Source organism: Tinamus guttatus, unplaced genomic scaffold (assembly GCF_059628265.1).
Source record: "Tinamus guttatus ecotype Peru unplaced genomic scaffold, ASM5962826v1 Tinamus_guttatus_pri_ptg000389l, whole genome shotgun sequence".
Lineage (NCBI taxonomy): Eukaryota > Metazoa > Chordata > Aves > Tinamiformes > Tinamidae > Tinamus > Tinamus guttatus.
In genome coordinates, this window is record NW_028288923.1 from 4,488,979 (window position 1) to 4,505,740 (window position 16,762).

At 37.0% G+C, this 16,762-nt stretch overlaps 1 protein-coding gene across 2 annotated transcripts; it reads right to left on the minus strand.

Annotated features, from left to right (window-relative positions):
• Positions 1 to 271: 271 nt before the first annotated feature.
• Positions 272 to 14,200, minus strand: N4BP1 (NEDD4 binding protein 1). 2 transcript variants are annotated; one of them, XM_088530852.1, is made up of 8 exons: positions 13,871 to 14,200; positions 9,383 to 11,145; positions 6,676 to 6,806; positions 6,145 to 6,241; positions 4,269 to 4,376; positions 2,722 to 2,829; positions 2,479 to 2,540; positions 398 to 805 (listed from the first exon to the last, which is right to left on the minus strand). In XM_088530852.1, exons 1-8 carry the CDS (start codon positions 14,117 to 14,119, stop codon positions 630 to 632), a joined length of 2,694 nt encoding a protein of 897 aa, XP_088386978.1. In that variant the 5' UTR covers positions 14,120 to 14,200; the 3' UTR covers positions 398 to 629. The 2 variants fall into 2 exon arrangements, with proteins under 2 accessions (XP_010224521.2, XP_088386978.1); XM_010226219.2 differs by lacking the exon at positions 2,479 to 2,540 and having other exon boundaries at positions 272 to 805.
• Positions 14,201 to 16,762: the final 2,562 nt, after the last annotated feature.

Below are 16,762 nucleotides of genomic sequence, written 5' to 3' on the forward strand. Positions count from 1 at the left end.
TAAATTGAAGGAGGTACTATTAGAACATAGGTTTTCTAAGAATGTGTATACTCTACACGCAAAACCCTACATTGTGCACAGATCTGGAAAATATGTATGAAGATGTAAGAGTAATTTTTCCATCTTCTGATATGATTTTTCCTCTTTGAGGAGAAGAGTTAAGAAGTGCTAACACTATTCTGAAGAAATAACAGTTCTTCAGAACTTCTTTAGTAAGTTCGATTCAAGTGAACCAGAAGATTTTTTTTCATAGAAAATATTAAAACAAATCTGTAGTAGCAGCAGTTTTTAATTTACCAAAAAATGGCATCTATTAGCAATAGAAACATACACAAAAAATATCTTTGTTTATACAAATAAAATTAGGTTCTGAATATTCACAAAGTAACATAAGAGAGCAACATTTTTCTTCACATTGACATTCAAAGTTAGATAGATCAGTCATGGTATAAAAACCTTTCAAAATACTCAGTCAAGCACCATGGCAGACAGTGCATTAAGATCTCTCATAAACGGATGTTCAGCTAGTATTTGATCTATCTTCTGTCTTTGCTCATAATCAGGAAATATTTTTGTAAGGGCTTCTCTTAGGTGTATTGTTTCTGAGGCAGATCTCTGTGGGGGATTCGCTAGACAAGCCTGTATGTTTGGTTCCAGAGGAAGCCAGGTTGGTGAATGATCTCCACGTATTTGGATTTTAGGCTGTCGATTGCTACTAGTTTGTTTGGGGACAGGCATGATGAAAGATTTCTCAGAAGAATATTGTCCACCACTCTGTAAAGTCTTCTGTGCTGACAGAAAATCTCTATGGAACAAAATGAAAATCTTTGATTAAATAAGGAAATGAAGATGCTACTGTCTCTGTAGAACCACAGAAAAGACTAACTCCCACACTTTACTGCTGCTCATCTAATTATTGATTAAATACTCAGTCATTCAATTCCAAAGTGAAAAAAATGATAGGTATAACAATTTTTGATTTGAATTTGAAGTGACCAACAACATCTAATTAACATTATCTAGGACAAGTTCCAATGTGCTTTTAGAATATTGTGACATTTACTTGGCAGAATACAGTAAAAATATTCAACCGCTTATTTTACAAAAGTATCAACTTAAGAACTACAGAGATAAATAGATTAAAAAATATGCTGAACACATGGACAGTGACTCAGAACATGTGAAAATACAGACAGACTAGAAAAGGTTTCGCCTGCTCCACAGAACCACTCCTCATCTACTTTTGCTCAGGCATATTTAACAGCTCTCAGTCATAAATCCAGGCCATAATCTGTCTCATTTGATATCTTTATCCTTGCAGTTCTGCAATGTCAGGATTGCTTAAATATGATTTCATTTCAAACAGTTAAAAACTTGTCACTTTGAGAAGTCTAGAAGAGCTTGGCTTCCTAACTGTGTGTTGTTTGTTTGTTTTGAAGAGAGAAGGTATTTTATGTACTGTTTGTTTGCTACATGAGTTCTAGTTCATATTTCTTTGCTATCTAGTAGCATCAGAAGTAGAAGCAGTCCTATTTCGTAGTACTGACAGTTCAAAGTGACAAGTTTTTAACTGTTTGAAAGTGCTCTCCTTTTCCATACTTATCATCTCCATTTCTCAGGACATGCTCCTTTTTAATAAATTTTTCTTGAACATAGGTGACCAAAATATAATGTTCCAAAAGACATCTCATAAGAGCTTTACATTAGACGTTGAATAGTTCTTTAACTTTTCCTGTTGCAGTTCTAGAACTGCATTTTCTTTTTTCATGCAGACATTATATGGCTCTTTTTAATCAACCTAAGATAGCTGGTATACACATATCTTTCTTCAATAGTTTCCAATAGATTAGCTTAATGCTTATACTTTTTACTAATCTTTAAATGCATAGGTTTGTCTTTTGTATAACTGTTTTTTATTACTTCAACACTTGTTTAGAAAAGCTCTCTGAACTCTTCATTATCGTTAGCATTTATAACTCCTAAGCTAGTGAAAGAAGCTTATTATTTCATGCAAAAGAGTAAATCCATTCTCAAGTCTTGGCAGGTAATGCACAGCAAGTTCTTACTTTTGAATACATATATTTAAAAATAGAATGTTCTTAGAAATAAAATCTATGTATCTATTAATTTTAAAAATTAGAAAGATAAAAATGCACTTAGTAATAAAACTAATTTTAAGAAGTATTGCTAATAGCCCAGTGCAGTACCCATAAGATACCTTGTAGAGTGAAACACCTCTCCTGTGACCCAGGATATGAAATTAGAATCCTTCTTTTGTAGTGCCTATTGTCCCACTCTGGGTAATAAATGATTAACCTTAATGATTACTTAGCATCATTCTGATTTGCAAGATCCCAGACTACCACATGTCCAAACTACTGGTAACTTTGTGCAATATTAACACACTACTTAGACCACCTTTGTGAGAAAGCCACCACAATCAAAACTCACAGAACACCACTGAGGCATTTGTCTTACTTTTCTTAGATTTGATAGAGATCTTGATTAGATGCAAATGGCACAAGCAGTTTCTTGACAGACTGATGTAACAGGAAAAAACATATTTTTGTTAAGCTATGACATCCTAATAAATCGTGTTCTTGCTTAATACCTGTACTGTGTAGCTCTAAAGGAAGTGTTTTTAAGCAAAACGTGAAAACAGTTCATTTCACATTTAAAATCATTGTTCTTTCAAAGAAAAAGTGAAAACAGTGCTTATACCTAGAAGAGCCTTCACTGCGAAGGAAGTCGTCTAATTCAGGTCCATTTCTTCCCAAAGGATCATCAGGAACCATAAATATGTCCCCAGCAAAAGTGTACTGTAGCAACCTGTAAGAGAGTTGTCTTGTTTTTTCTCCAGTATTCCCTTCTCCAATATTCTCCTTCACCGCTTTAGCATAAATTGCCTTAGAGCAGAAGCTTCATACAATACTAGCAGTCACTGAAGCCTAATTAGTGAACTCCTATTTTAGTTAACAAACATTTGCTGTCAAGACAATGTAATGGGCAATTATGTGAACTGTTGCCATTGCACCACAGAAAGCCTAGTTCTCTGACAGAAAATGCAGGGTGATGGCATTATTATTATTATTTTATTTTTTTAAGAGATCAGGGTGGAATCTTCTAGATGATTACAGAATATCTCCTGGTAGTTTAAGCTCTCCTTCCTTGCCAGGATGTTCAAATAGCTAGCTAAAATGCATACAATACCAGAAACCAAAATGACTAGTAGACATGGAATTAGATGTTTATTGATAAGAGACACAGGAGTGTTTTTCCTGGAATCATTCTGGGACAGTGGAAAATGTGCACTCAAGAAAAAAAAACGTTTAACCAAAATTTTCTGTGAGGACAGGATTTGGTACAGTGGAATTTCCCCAGAAGTAAAACTGATAACAGATGTTAACATGAAGTCTTGAAAAACCACAGACTCTGAATGACGCACTTAGTGTATATGCTGAAGTACTATAGAAGAACAGAACCCAGCTTGGGTAAAATTCACTCAGAAAATAAGGTAAACAGCTATGTAACAGGCCAACATAAGTTCCATGTTCCTCAACTATATTATGAGAACCCAACTCAGTTTTCAACTATTTATTTCAAGTAAACCTATAAAGACTGTAATCACTGCAATGTGGACATACCTCAGATGAAATCTAGAAGGTAAGCACTCTGAGGGATTAATGGAAAAATTGGGCAAAGGAGATTAACAGTAGGTGAAATTTTCACAGTGAGAAGATCTGGTTTAACCAGAAAGAAAATAAAGAAACAGTCTGCACATGAGAAACTGTCCTGAAAACTTTGAATAACAGAGAATGCAGGTGTGAGTTCTGGGATATTAAGTCAACTCATCTACACCCAAAACATACTTAAAATTGCAAGAAACAGCTGTGGATAGGTGTTATACATGTTCATTATTTTATTTAGATATGTCTATTTGTTGTGCTACAGAAAGGAATGATTCTGAAACCTTAGCAGTGGACCTGGATGTTTCTTAACTCCCAAATCTTCTTGAAGAAGTGGTAGGTAAACCAAGAAGGTCTGCCAAAGTGGACACAGTACCTAGAGATATTAGCCCATTCAAGGCATAATTATAAGGCTATGAATTAAGGTGATGGAACTCAGAGAGTCATTTCTTTTAGACTCTATAAACAGAGTCCCATGACAGACTGCCTTTATGTAGTTTTTGCCGCCTCCCCCTCAATTATAGTGCCTATAACTATACAGACAGGCATCCTTTAAGCTTTCTTAGAAACCCAAGCAGTTACCTTTTCTGAATAATTTCTCTCCAGGCAAGCGATTCTGTCACAAATTCTCTGAAGTTATCATTAGTCACAATAACACCTCCCGTTCTATCAGCAAGATGTAATAAAAATCTGTAACATTCATTTCAAAGACAGTTAAGAGATTCTGCCTTGCTCAAAATTGACCAAAGATCTAGAAAACTGAAAATTTCCATCATTTAACATATTTACATGAAAACTTGAACACAACTATTTTCATTATCAAAGAATGACTCGATCTGGACCTACTATATAAAATTAAACAGTAATGTTTTAGGTAGCATTAGTTTTAGTGCAGCAGAGTCATTATGGAAGGTTAAAAAGAAACAAGAATCTGAAATATTTGTAAAGGTAAATGGTACATTTTACTGAAGAATACTATATTTAATAAACTTTCAAATCAAGTTTATTTCCACATGCTTCTTTTACTTAACAGTAATGTCCTTCTCCTGCAAGACTGTTATGCATGTTACTTGCTTGGTCTGTCAGCACTTGCCAACATGAGTAATGCTATCATCTTTTGTTAAATAATTAAGACAAATGGTAGCTATTGATTTATCAATTAAAAGTACCATTTGTTTATCTGTTTTAAGGTAAGTTGAAACACTGCATGGAGACTACTTTAGTAGAGACTAAATTAATGTGTGTGTGTGTATATATATATATATATATATTTTAAAAAGAGGAATGTACACTTTTGACAATAAGTGCAAGTGGGTTGATGCAACACTGATTTCCAAAATAATCTCAGCTGTACCTACTGCACCCATGCAACACGTTATATGAAAGCTGTGTGTATATAAAATATAACAGCCATAGAGGTAGTGTGGAATAAAACTCCTACTTTGCTGCCTTATACATACAGAAAAAAAAGGTATAATTATTATATACTAACCTGAGCCATTGTATTTTAACAGGGAAGATATTCAAACTGTATTGCACTTAATTCATCTTTTGCACATCAAGTTTTGTAAACAAGTACACAGCTGTGCAATCTAACAAGAACAGGCATACCCATGATGCAAAGACTTTACTGTTTTGTAAAGTAGGAATGATTATTAGTTTAGAAGACAGAAACTGAAGTCCAGTGAAACGCAGCTAGCTGCTAAATGCAGTTCCAAAGCTGCAAACTGCTTATCCATGCAGAGTTAGGAAAGCTGCCTGTGGAAAGAACTTGCCAGCACGCTCTAACTGTGTCTTGAGACTGGGAGAATTAGATAATAGCTGTGTAATCACTAGAGGACTGCCCTGTCTCTCTCTCTCTCAAACTCTCCACAAACCTAAAGCTTACATCTGTCTTGTTTGCTGAAAGATGATCCCTAAATTCTGAAGTTGAACTCTGTGGCTTAAAATAGCTTGGAAATTTGCTACTCCCAACATTACAAATAGACAGATCCAAATACCTGCCCAGGTGCCACAACAGCACTAAAAAACAGAACAAAATAGTAACTATCAGTAGCTGATTTATACTAATGTTCTCTAGAGTTAGAGAACATTCAGAGAGAAAACTATGATCAGGAGAGCATAAGACATTATTAGAAAATTCATTTCTTTCTCAAGAAAGATGATGAAACGGATTAATTGGTGAAATGGATTAATTTAACAAAAATTTGTTAAGATTGCCATGAGAAGTTTGCTATTTTCCATTAATTTCTGAAAACTATGTACAAAATTTTTACAAAATTACATATTTTACTTCCATAAGAAACAGATTTCTAGATGCAACAGATGTAAAGCTCTGACATAAGTTGGATGCATAGTTCCTTTCTAAACAGCCTTATGAGCTAGATAATATATGCACTATTAATATTACAACCATTAGTCAGATTATAAAGACTGTAATGCTACACGTGTTCCATACCTGTCATCATGAGCAGCAATTCTTGCTCCCAAAACCATCCTTGCAGGGGTTAAAGACAGTATTCCAACATCCTGAAGCTGTGTTAAGAAATGCTGCTCTGTTAAAAAATGAAACAACTGTTCAGTTTTATAACTAAAAACTTCCTATGGTATTTAGAAATTCGACTATTAGTCTGAGATATAATTAGCAGAGAAGGTGCACTATTTTGCTATTTATCTACATCTATCCTGTTGATGGTTGGAGATCTGCTAATATTTTAAGAATGATAGAGGTTGAAACTAGAAATCAAAATTCTCTAGTAAAAATAAATGGTCTCCCCCTATGGCATGTCAACTGGATTGTAAAGCATTCTGGAGAGTGTCCCAAGCTGTGTGTTGAATGAAGAGATGCACACTGAGCAACCTGAACTCTCATGCTTTATTTTAATCAAGTATTTATTCTCTACTTTATTCCCAGAAGTATCCAGTTAGTTATAACCTAGTTCATTAAAGAAAATTATGATAATAATAAAAAGGAATTTATTTGCCTCACCTGTGATGGAGGGATCCCGTCTTGTTCTCCACTGTGGAACAAACACAGTAATATTTCTGTGGCCTCGTTTCCAAAAGTAATCAACAGCTATTGCAATTCCTCGACAGGAGAAGAATTTCCTTAGACCGTGACTGGAGGCAGCAGGGGAAGAATAGAAATGTCACTTGTAACTTAACTCAAACGCCTTTCCAAAGTGAAAGGGTGTATATAGCCCAGTCCACTTTGAGTTTTGTGGGTAAAACTACATTTCAGTCACCAGAAGAATTGTGTTTTCCTTGAAAAGAGGCTGGTAGGAATTTGTTTTAGAAATCTACTGACTATAGATTAGAATGATGAACATCCAGTTCATGACAGTTCCAAATACAGCCCTACTATGAAACACACCTTTTAACCTATGGAAATCAATTTATAAGAATGATTACCACCTTCTTCTGTCAGGGATCACTTGATAGAAAAAGTTATACACTGCAGTCTTCCTGAATTCACTCTTCTAAATGTATTAAGTTTTTCAGATTTACTTTTGACCCATGGATGGTGTTATAGAAACTTTCTGGACATGTGGTTCGGCGAGTACTCTACTAGATCCTTGCTCTTCAAATTGCATTCAAGTTAGTAGTCTATGAAAAAGTTTGTTTTATTCTAACCATGAAAAACACTGTTCTGGAAAGAATAAACACAAATGAAGCCTCTCAAACACACAATGCCCAAGACATTTTTAATGTTAAAATAATTTAGAACACAATTTAGAACACTTTCAGAAATATTCCTTAGTGTACTGTATGTCTAGGAATTTAAAAGTGTCTGCTGGTAATCTGTGTAAGGTATCTGAAAATACCAAGAAAATACCATCAAAAAAGAAATCATCAGGTTATGACTATATAGAGGGAAGAAGCTGAAATTTATTCCTCAGATTCATGAAGTAAGGGTATTAACAGTTCTACTTGTTCTACTTTGTGAAAGTTTCTGTAATGTACTTCTGAATTCTGCCTGAGAAGATATGTTAGGCAGGATAAAAAGGAGTTAGAAGTATTTATTAGCACTAACAACTGCTTAAGTTTTGCGCTTCCATGAACCTTGGTTTAAAAACATATATATATATGTTTTTATATATGTTTTTATATATATAAAAACATATATATATATGTTTTTAAATATCATTCAGGAGTATCATTCAGGGGTACATTGATACATAATCCAGCACACCATGAAAGCAGAATACTTTCTGGTACCTTTGTTTAGGTCCATGCAACCATAAGCATGCAACCATATTTTTTTTCCATTAGCATAACTATGTTTGTGTGTACAGACACACACATATCTGTATTTATATATTTACTTCCAGGAGAAAATACCAGACATTGAATTCATTTTAGGACATCTTAGGACAATACTTAGGACAGCTTTTGTTCAAATTATGGAACATAAGATTAAAAGCAGCTCTTTCAGGAAAGCTCATTGTCATCTTATATTTCTTTCCCTAAACAGTAATTAAGCTTCTTCTGGGAAGTATTTTTCACCTAGTAACTAGGACTAGGTCAGATTTGATACGAAGACTAGCTAAAGAGTGCTTTCTATGGAATTGATTTCCAATCAATCTCAGATAGCATGGCTGCAGTAAGGCTTTTTTGGATTTCCAGTATTTAGAATTAAAGTCTGTACTTCAAAAATGATAGAGAGTTTAACATATATAGCCTATTCTCTCTCCACTCTATCTGGAGACAGAGATGATTTATTATTACTTTGCTTAAAGTACTCCATTTGGCTTCTGCAACAAGCTTTCAGACTGAAAACTAATTACTATGCTAGACAAATGTATGTGTTTTCAGCAGAAAAGCTAAAAGTAAAATTTTTAAATAGCAAGTTCCCATAGTATATTTACTTTTGCTCAGTTTTGCATTGACCAATGCAACAGCAGGACAACCAACTTGTTCTTAAAAACTACCACTTCCTTATTAAGGAAAAGAATTTGCCATTACTTACACTTTCATATTCCAAAACTACAAAAAGTCCCAAAGCAAGCAGTGACAAACCTTTTGACATGTTTCTTTGCCGAAATTACATAGTATAAAGAAAACAAATCGAAGCAAATTCTTCGGCTAGCAGAGACACATCAATTCAAGAATGGTTTTGACAAGACTAATGTTAGGATGACCCAAGGCAAGCAAGTAATATTTGAGAGAGACATACATACATAGAGATCCCTATACTGCAAGTTTTTTTGGAGTGGCTGGTATATTTTCACTGCATATCTACATTTGATAAAAAAAGCAAAATAAAAAAAACAAAACCACTTCCTCCACCCCCATACACACAAAACACAGGGCCTGAGCTCTATCAGAGCAGAAGTCTCATCTATACAGCATCTGCAGAAATAATTTTTGTATTTCCTCAGTTTCCTTTTACGCATGGTATCTCAGCAAAGAGGTATAACTTATACAAGGTAGAGAACAAAAACTACATCAAAATTCTTGCATGTTACACATTTTAATTTCTATTATGAATTTTATGTAATCAAAGCTTAAGTGTATCTCACAAATGCAGTCATTACCACTATGTGAAAAACCTTGCTGAATACCACAGCTATTGTTTACCAGAAAGCTAGTTAACAAAAACCTACTGTTATAGACATGATAGGAATCTCCTCTTCCCAATCTAATTTGAAAGTTTTACTGAAATTTTATGAATAGCTCGAAATAGTGATACTTACGAAATTGCAACGTTGCTTCCATCAATGATGATATGTTTTAAATATGGTTTCCCAGGATCGTTTTTCAACTCCAGTCTGTATGGTTTTTTCAGGGAATCCATAAATCTTTGAACCCCAGTAACTGAAGGATCAACATGATGTCTGTATGGTCCCACTGTCTCGTTATCAGGATTTGAAGTATTTATTTGTGAAGACAATACAGGATCTGGAGGAATATTTTCAAATTGTGAAGTCTGGGAAGGGCTCTGTTTGAGAGGTCTCACTTGAGAAGAGCTGCAGTGTCCTAATTGGTCATCAAAAACAGGATGACTGTTCTGTACAGTCGAGGGCCCTGCAGATTTCTGCTGAATTGCAGTTTTAGTCTTAGCTGGCATATGCTGCACATCTGAGCTCCCTCTGGCTACAAAATCAACATACTTTGGAGTGCCAGCCGGGATAGTGCTGCAAATCACAACACCATCAGCTTCTACATCATTTGATTCTGAACTGCGATTTTTACCAGGCGAATAAATGTCTTTTTGTTTACAACATATATCTGAATTTTTACTCGAAGGAGAGGTAGGTTTGCATATAAACATATGCATTTTACCTTCTGCATCACCTTGTGCATTTGCTAGCTCTCTTGTTTTGTGATGATCATTTTTTACCTCCTTTAAGGTATGAACAGATTTAAGCAGATTTTTCTTGCTAGAGATTTCTTTGTCTTCTTGAGTTTGTGAATGATTTGTATTACCTCCTAATAGAGGATTTAAAGCTGCAAGCTTTTGAGATGACTGTTCTTTCTGAAATTTCAGATTTTCCTTTTCAATTTCTTCTAACAATGTTAATGGTTCCACAGATTGTCCCAGGATACCAATAACTTTTTCTACAATATTCTGGGAATACCCCATCGTTCTGAAAAAGTTCACAAGAATCTTGTATTCCATGTCCTCACTGATATCATTGCCTTCTTTAATAGGGAAACTGTGATTATCTGATTCGCTGCAGTTATCTGAAAGCAGATCCACAACTGTGTCCTTGTTGGAAGGATCATGGTGTGAGGCAGATTTAACTTGTTGATCATTTTCTAAAGAAAACTGTTTTTTAGGAAGCCGCTCCTCAGCATCAGAAGATCTTCTTTTACAGGACAGTCTTTCTTTAGAAACCACAGCCTCTAATGGAGGCACAACGTTTATGGGAACAAAACTTGTTTCAGGAGCATCAGAAAACACAGTGTCCATTTTCTTTGTAAGCTCAGTTACAGGTGTTCCCGCATTGTTTCTTGCTTCCTCACCACCCGCTCTTCCATCTCTGTTCGTAACACTTTCTTTGGAGGCTTTATTCTCTAAAAACTCTGTTGGGCTTTCAGAACCTGTAAGATCTATGATATCACTCTCTTCACAACATTCACTTTGTGTGAGAGTTAGAAGTTCTCTTTTTAGCGAGCTAGGCAAGATCAGCAAGTCCATCGTATATTTATCTGCATGTGCTTCTACAAATTGTCTGAATTGCTTTTTAACTTCTGGTTCATTGTCACTTAATAAGCTTTCATTATTTTCAAAAAGTTTCACAAATTGCTGAACATGACTTTGAGCCATAACAACAGCTTCTGCACCCCCCTTAATACTAAGTAATCCTATTTCCAGCACTGCTATGTCAGCGCAGGTATCCTGAATAAGACAGTTGAGAAACAGGCTCTGTGCACCAGCAAAAATGCAGTGCATGTCCTTTGGGTAGTACTCCTTTTCTTCTAGTTCAGGTTCACAGAGTCCCTTAATATACTCCTAAAAGAAAAGAAAAAGTAGTAGTAAAATACTTCCTTGTATAAAAAGTTAATATATAGATATTATTTCTTTATGTATATATACACACACATACATATAAATGGTTTTGCTTAAGTCAGCAATGGACAAGTATATTAGCATGTAAATCCAGCTTAGCAAAATGAGTATCAGGAAATAAACATTGCCAATATACTGGACAACACAGATAGATATATCTATTTGAAATTACTTTTAAATAAGATTTCATAGAAGACTTTGATATATTATTGTTTATAAATAAATTTACTCAAAGATTTTTGGAGAGCTGTTAAGAGTAGGCACAGCTGGGAAAAAATGAGAGGAAAAAAAGTCTTTCCAACAACTCCACTACTGTTCCACGGTTATCGTTTTCTAAGCTGCTGTATCCTGTACCCCAATAAGTAAAAATAACATTGCTACTTTATTTGCTACTATTTACCCAACATTAAGGTTGTAATTATAGCTTATCTTCTGTGAAAAATGTGTTTTACTTTTGGAAATTATCACAAGAGCTACACAAAGGATAGGAGAGACTCTATCTTCCATTTAAGACTATAAATTTATCTTACTAGAAAAAAACAAACTGTTTCCACCAAGTCTTTATATATACCTTGGCATAACTTGTGCCTTATCTCCCTCCTTTTTCAAGGCTCAATTAACATCTAACTTCTCCTTTGAGATATTTAACACAGCCCCAGAAAGCAAAGTTGACTACTGAATCTCAAAAAACAAAGTTTGTAGCACATACTTTCTGTGAATAGTATCTGTTTCTGATTTTTTCCCCAAAAACTGATGTTAAAATGTTTAAGTTCTTTATTTGTTAAGAGTTCTCTTCTCTGTGTTTTCTTTTATTATTATTTTTCTCCCCTAAAAAGGGGGTGGGTGCGTAGGTGGGAAAGCTTAAGGAGGGAAGGACTTAGATTAAGTCAGCTACTGAATTCTAATGAAAATGCAGTACAAGTTTACAATGCTGCTTTGTTTCCTTCAGCTATATACATTCTCCTTATGATACCTGTATGTTTCACCAGAAAGTACTTGTATCTAGCCCTCAACAGCTAACATTGGAAACCAATAAGAAGCTGTTCACACTCTAAGGAAACACACATACATACATACTATTTTAATAACAAATCCCTAGTTTTCTGTCACAATATAGTCACTGCCTCCTGGAGCACCACTACGAGTCAGCTAATATTGTTTTTATTATTCGGTCATATAATTGATCTCAGGGCAGAGTAAGCAACTGGTAGAAGCAGGCAAAAAAAATCCAGTAAGAACACAAAAGAAGCAGATATATAAATGAGTATCCTTTTGCTGGGAGTCAATGTCAATACAGGAGTCAAGACAAACAGTGTTGTTAGCATACAAATGCTATATTCTTGCTGTTATGTTACTATGTTGTGCAGTTATTATTCCATATGATAAGAAAGTGGGTTATTTTAAGTTAGATGAAACATACCAGGACAATAAATGCAGTGGGAAAACTCTACTAAAACACCTCAACCCTGGCTGGTTATACTTATATAACTCTGCTAGTAATATGTGAACAGCATAGCATGGTCTCTTTAAAAATATTTTCCTAAAAATATTCTGCATGCTTTTAGGAAAACAAGCAAACAGAAAATTCAGATTTGCTATTTTTCAGATTTTAATATGGGTGGGATGGAAAATATTGTATTGCAGTTGTCTAGACAGAAAGAATATCCTTTTATGATACCTGTAACAACTTCCAGAGTTTCTGATCCCACAAGCAAATTGGTTTACTGTAAATTTCAGAGTCAGCTAAATTCAATAACCTTAAAGTCTGTGGCATTTCACACAGGGAAGTCTCATGCATTGCCCAGACAAAGAACCAAGCTTTTGAAAATTGAGGGCCAAGTCAATTAAGTCCCGCAAACAACCTGTTAGGTCAGAAAACAGACATCAAGGATCACTTTTTGAGAGTCACCTACTAAACTGATAGTGCTTCAAATGCCATTTTTGTCATAGGATTCAGACAGGTATGGTTCTACCATGGGTCCACTGTCAGTAATATTAATTACATTATTACAGCTGAGCCCCTGAAGAGTATTATCTGTACAAAAGATGTAATAAAATAATTATGTGAAAATTACTTCATAACAACCAGTGTAACAACTAAAGTCACAAGAAAAGACTGTAGACTACGGTGCCTTTTTTTGCCCCTTCAGTTTAGAGTATTTTTGTTTTCTCCAACAGTATGTGCAACCCATTTGCTCCAGCAAACAGCCTGGTCAAACACTCCGAATCTACCAACTTCCGTGCTTAAGCTGAGAGCAAGGATCCTGTCACTAGGCTCCAGAAGGCCACGGGAGAACCACGGTTAGTGCCTGGCGACTAGGGAAGGGCTTGGGAAGAAAGAGGAGGGAGGGAGCTGCGTTACAGGGGCCAGGACGGGCCCCACGGGCATTAACGCCCCCTGCCAGGGCCCGGGCGGGGCCCAGCAGCACTTAGGTGACCGCCACGGCCGTCACGGCGAACTTTGCACTTCGGTGTTTACTCCCTCTCCCTTCTACCCTCACACCAACACCCCCAGGCTCCCTGGCACACACCTATTTGCCCGGGCGGGACAGTTTCTGTTTCCTCCCGCAATAGCGGCATTTTCCACACCTTCTCCTTCCTCATCCCGAGCTGGCGCCCAGCGGCACCGCAGGGCGGCACCGCTCGCTGCCCCCCGTCCCGGGCCTACCTTGGCGTTCCGCACAGCCTTGCCGCCGCCCGCCAGCTGCACCCAGATCCTGGCGGCGGGCGGCGACGGGCCCCGAGGCGGCGGGCCCGCGGGCCCCCAGTCTGCCTGCGCCCCCAGCACAGCCAGCCGCACCTCGAACAAGCGCTCGATGCGGCCCCGGCATCCCTCCAAGAAGCGGCTCTTCGCCGCTGGCACGGTGAACTCGTCCAGCCCCGGCCCGGGGCCGCGGGCCGCCCTGCAAGCCGCCATCAGCGCCACCCGCGCGGCCGCGCACTCCGGGCTCCCATCGCGCCGGGCCGCAGGACAACAACACGGGGAATCCCCGGCCGCCCGCGGCGCAGCTCCGCGCGACCCGCCCAGCCCACGACGTCACCAACCCGCGACGGCCGCAGCCCCGGCACCGCCTTCCCGGGGGCGGGAACGGCCCCCGCCGCGGCTCCATCTTTAGGGAGGGCGGTCGCGGGCAGGGCCCGTAGCACAGAGCTCCTCCTTTCATCCTCCTCGCTGCAGCCCAGGGGCTCTGTGCTAGGAGGCGGTTGTCCCAGCCGCCTTCTGGTCTCATCATCTTGGATTCCGTTTAAAAAAAGAATAGTAAGTTTTTTCCCTTCTGGTTGTTGGATAAGAAAGTATACTTGCCTCAGCACCGATAGCTCATAAAACAAAGAGTGTACCCTCGAAACGTGGAGAGGAAACTTAATTCTTGAAAGGGAGTTCTAGGGCTTTAGTAGACTTCTGGTAATTCGGTGTAACTGTTGCACAAAAGACTCAATATTTCAAGCTTTTTTTTTTTTTTTTTTTTTTTTTTTTTTTTTTAATCTCTTCCCATCTCTGACCCTGCTAAATACCTGCCCTTTCCCCCTCCAGCTATTTGAATTCCCCCTTGTTTTGTCCCTGTCTTTGACATTTCTGTGAAATTAGATTTTAGTACTTCAGCATTAAATATTGCCTCATAAGGGAAAATGAATGTCTTAGTGTATCTAAATATATGCATTTTGTTGTTTAATCTACTCAGATATTACACTGAGGAAAAAATGAATGTACAAGTGACAACATCTAATTTTCATAAGATCATCTGTGGCCAGATTTATAAACTTGGGAAGCAAGCGAGTTTGTAGTTCTTAGCACATATACCAAAATCACACTAAATGCTTATATCCAGATATTTAATTATCTGCATTTCATGATAACAAGGCAAACAATGTAATTTATGTCCGTGGCATGGTAAAATGGAAATCTGTGTGTACAGTGCCCTATTCACACATTCAAAACAGATCAGATATGGTTTTGATGATAGGTATCATAATTTGAGAAATATACTCTTTCTCCTAAAATAAACTACTTCTAAAAAGAAATCCCCTTATGTGTTGCTTAGACACTGTATTTTGCTTTGCCATCCATATTCTGTAACATTTGGAATGTAAACTAGCTTTTACCCAGGCAATTTCTTGAGGTGATTGGTGCCACCAACTGTTAACATGGAGCCACTGCAACCATTGATGCATTGTATGCGTTATTCACAAATGAAATTGTGAGCAGATAGAAGTATTATTAAATAAGATATCATTAAAAACTTGGGGGAAAAAAAGCTTTTATTTCTACCTATCAAGTCCAGACTGCTTGTGGAAATATGGTAACTGAAAATCTACTACTTTCTAAATGGAGCAGGAATGCTTGGTTCTCTACACTCTGCTTGGTACTCAACACCACTATTTCCTTGTATGTTTTAGCTGGTCTTGAGACTGAATTAATTGTAATCTGTATTCTGTATATTTCTGTGTAATTATATGTGTTTTCTTAATGTGTGCTGTGTAATCTGTGTTGAAAGGTATCTTTGTTGTGAATTTGTATGATTCTGTAAGACTGGTCCAGCCTACTAAGATTAAGCATATCACATTAAAATTTTCAAGACAAACAAAGAGAAGCTTTTGTAAACAGGAAAGATCAATGTTATAGAAAATGTATACTTATGCTTACAAATATAGGCCAATTATTAAAAGCAGTTGGGCCTTTTCCTCTGCAGGGTTGTGATTAGGGCAAGAAAAAATATGTAGCAGCATTTTTTTTTGTGTGTGCCCTCTTAAAACTGCATCCCAAGCTTATTCTTCCCCATAATTTTAAGAAGTTGGAAGTCAAATGATCTTCTTGTTACAAGCACTTATTAAAGCTAAATGTGAAACAAGTTGAAAACATCAGAAACTCTTTTGCTTTTACCAGCAGGCTACTTAAAAAGAATATTTGTCAAGGAAGAAAGGCTATTCGACTCCAGGGACCATTCACAGTAGGTTCTTTTCTGAGTGATGGGCCCTGTTTAGTCAGAAAAGAAATTCCAGTGTCTCCCTGGCTGTTTCTCCTTGGCTTACTGGGGAAGGGAAGGTGCAATGCTTATCCAACAGCAGCAAGGGGAATTGGGGCCTGCTTTTGTATATATGCTTGAAACACCAGTGCAACATTTTAAATGCAAATTGTCCTGAATGAGAATGGTTGTTGCTGAATTGCTTGTTATTAATTGTATTAGTGTTAGAGAAGTATATAGCACATAAATAGTTCCTGCTTTAGGTTTTAAAATAGCTTGATTCAACTACCTTGTTAAACTTTTTGCTTTTATGAAAAGTCCCATACTTGAAAATTGCTTGTATAAATGGTTTTATGAAACTGGGCTTTCCTGAAATGTGTGTACTTGAGATGCATACTTGACATACGAGCTGTGCTAGTTGAAACAATATGGTTACTGCATCTCAAAATAGTCTTTCAGGTCCCTGTTGGTAAAGTGATCTATACTGGCTATAGTTGTGCGCTTTATAGATGTTGTACTCGTTATAAGTGTTATGTTCTTCACTGAGATTTAAATTTATATTCAGTTGCTTGCAGGATGTGGCCCTAATTACTAACCTG

Excerpts from the sequence above, each read along its gene's own strand:
- N4BP1 (XM_010226219.2), bottom strand. The coding sequence starts at position 14,119 with ATGGCGGCTTGCAGGGCGGCCCGCGGCCCCGGGCCGGGGCTGGACGAG. Across the intron at positions 11,146-13,870 it reads AGGCTGTGCGGAACGCCAAG|GAGTATATTAAGGGACTCTG; the intron begins GTAGGCCCGGGA and ends CTTTTCTTTTAG. Across the intron at positions 6,807-9,382 it reads GGAAGCAACGTTGCAATTTC|TCACGGTCTAAGGAAATTCT; the intron begins GTAAGTATCACT and ends TGCTGCCTCCAG.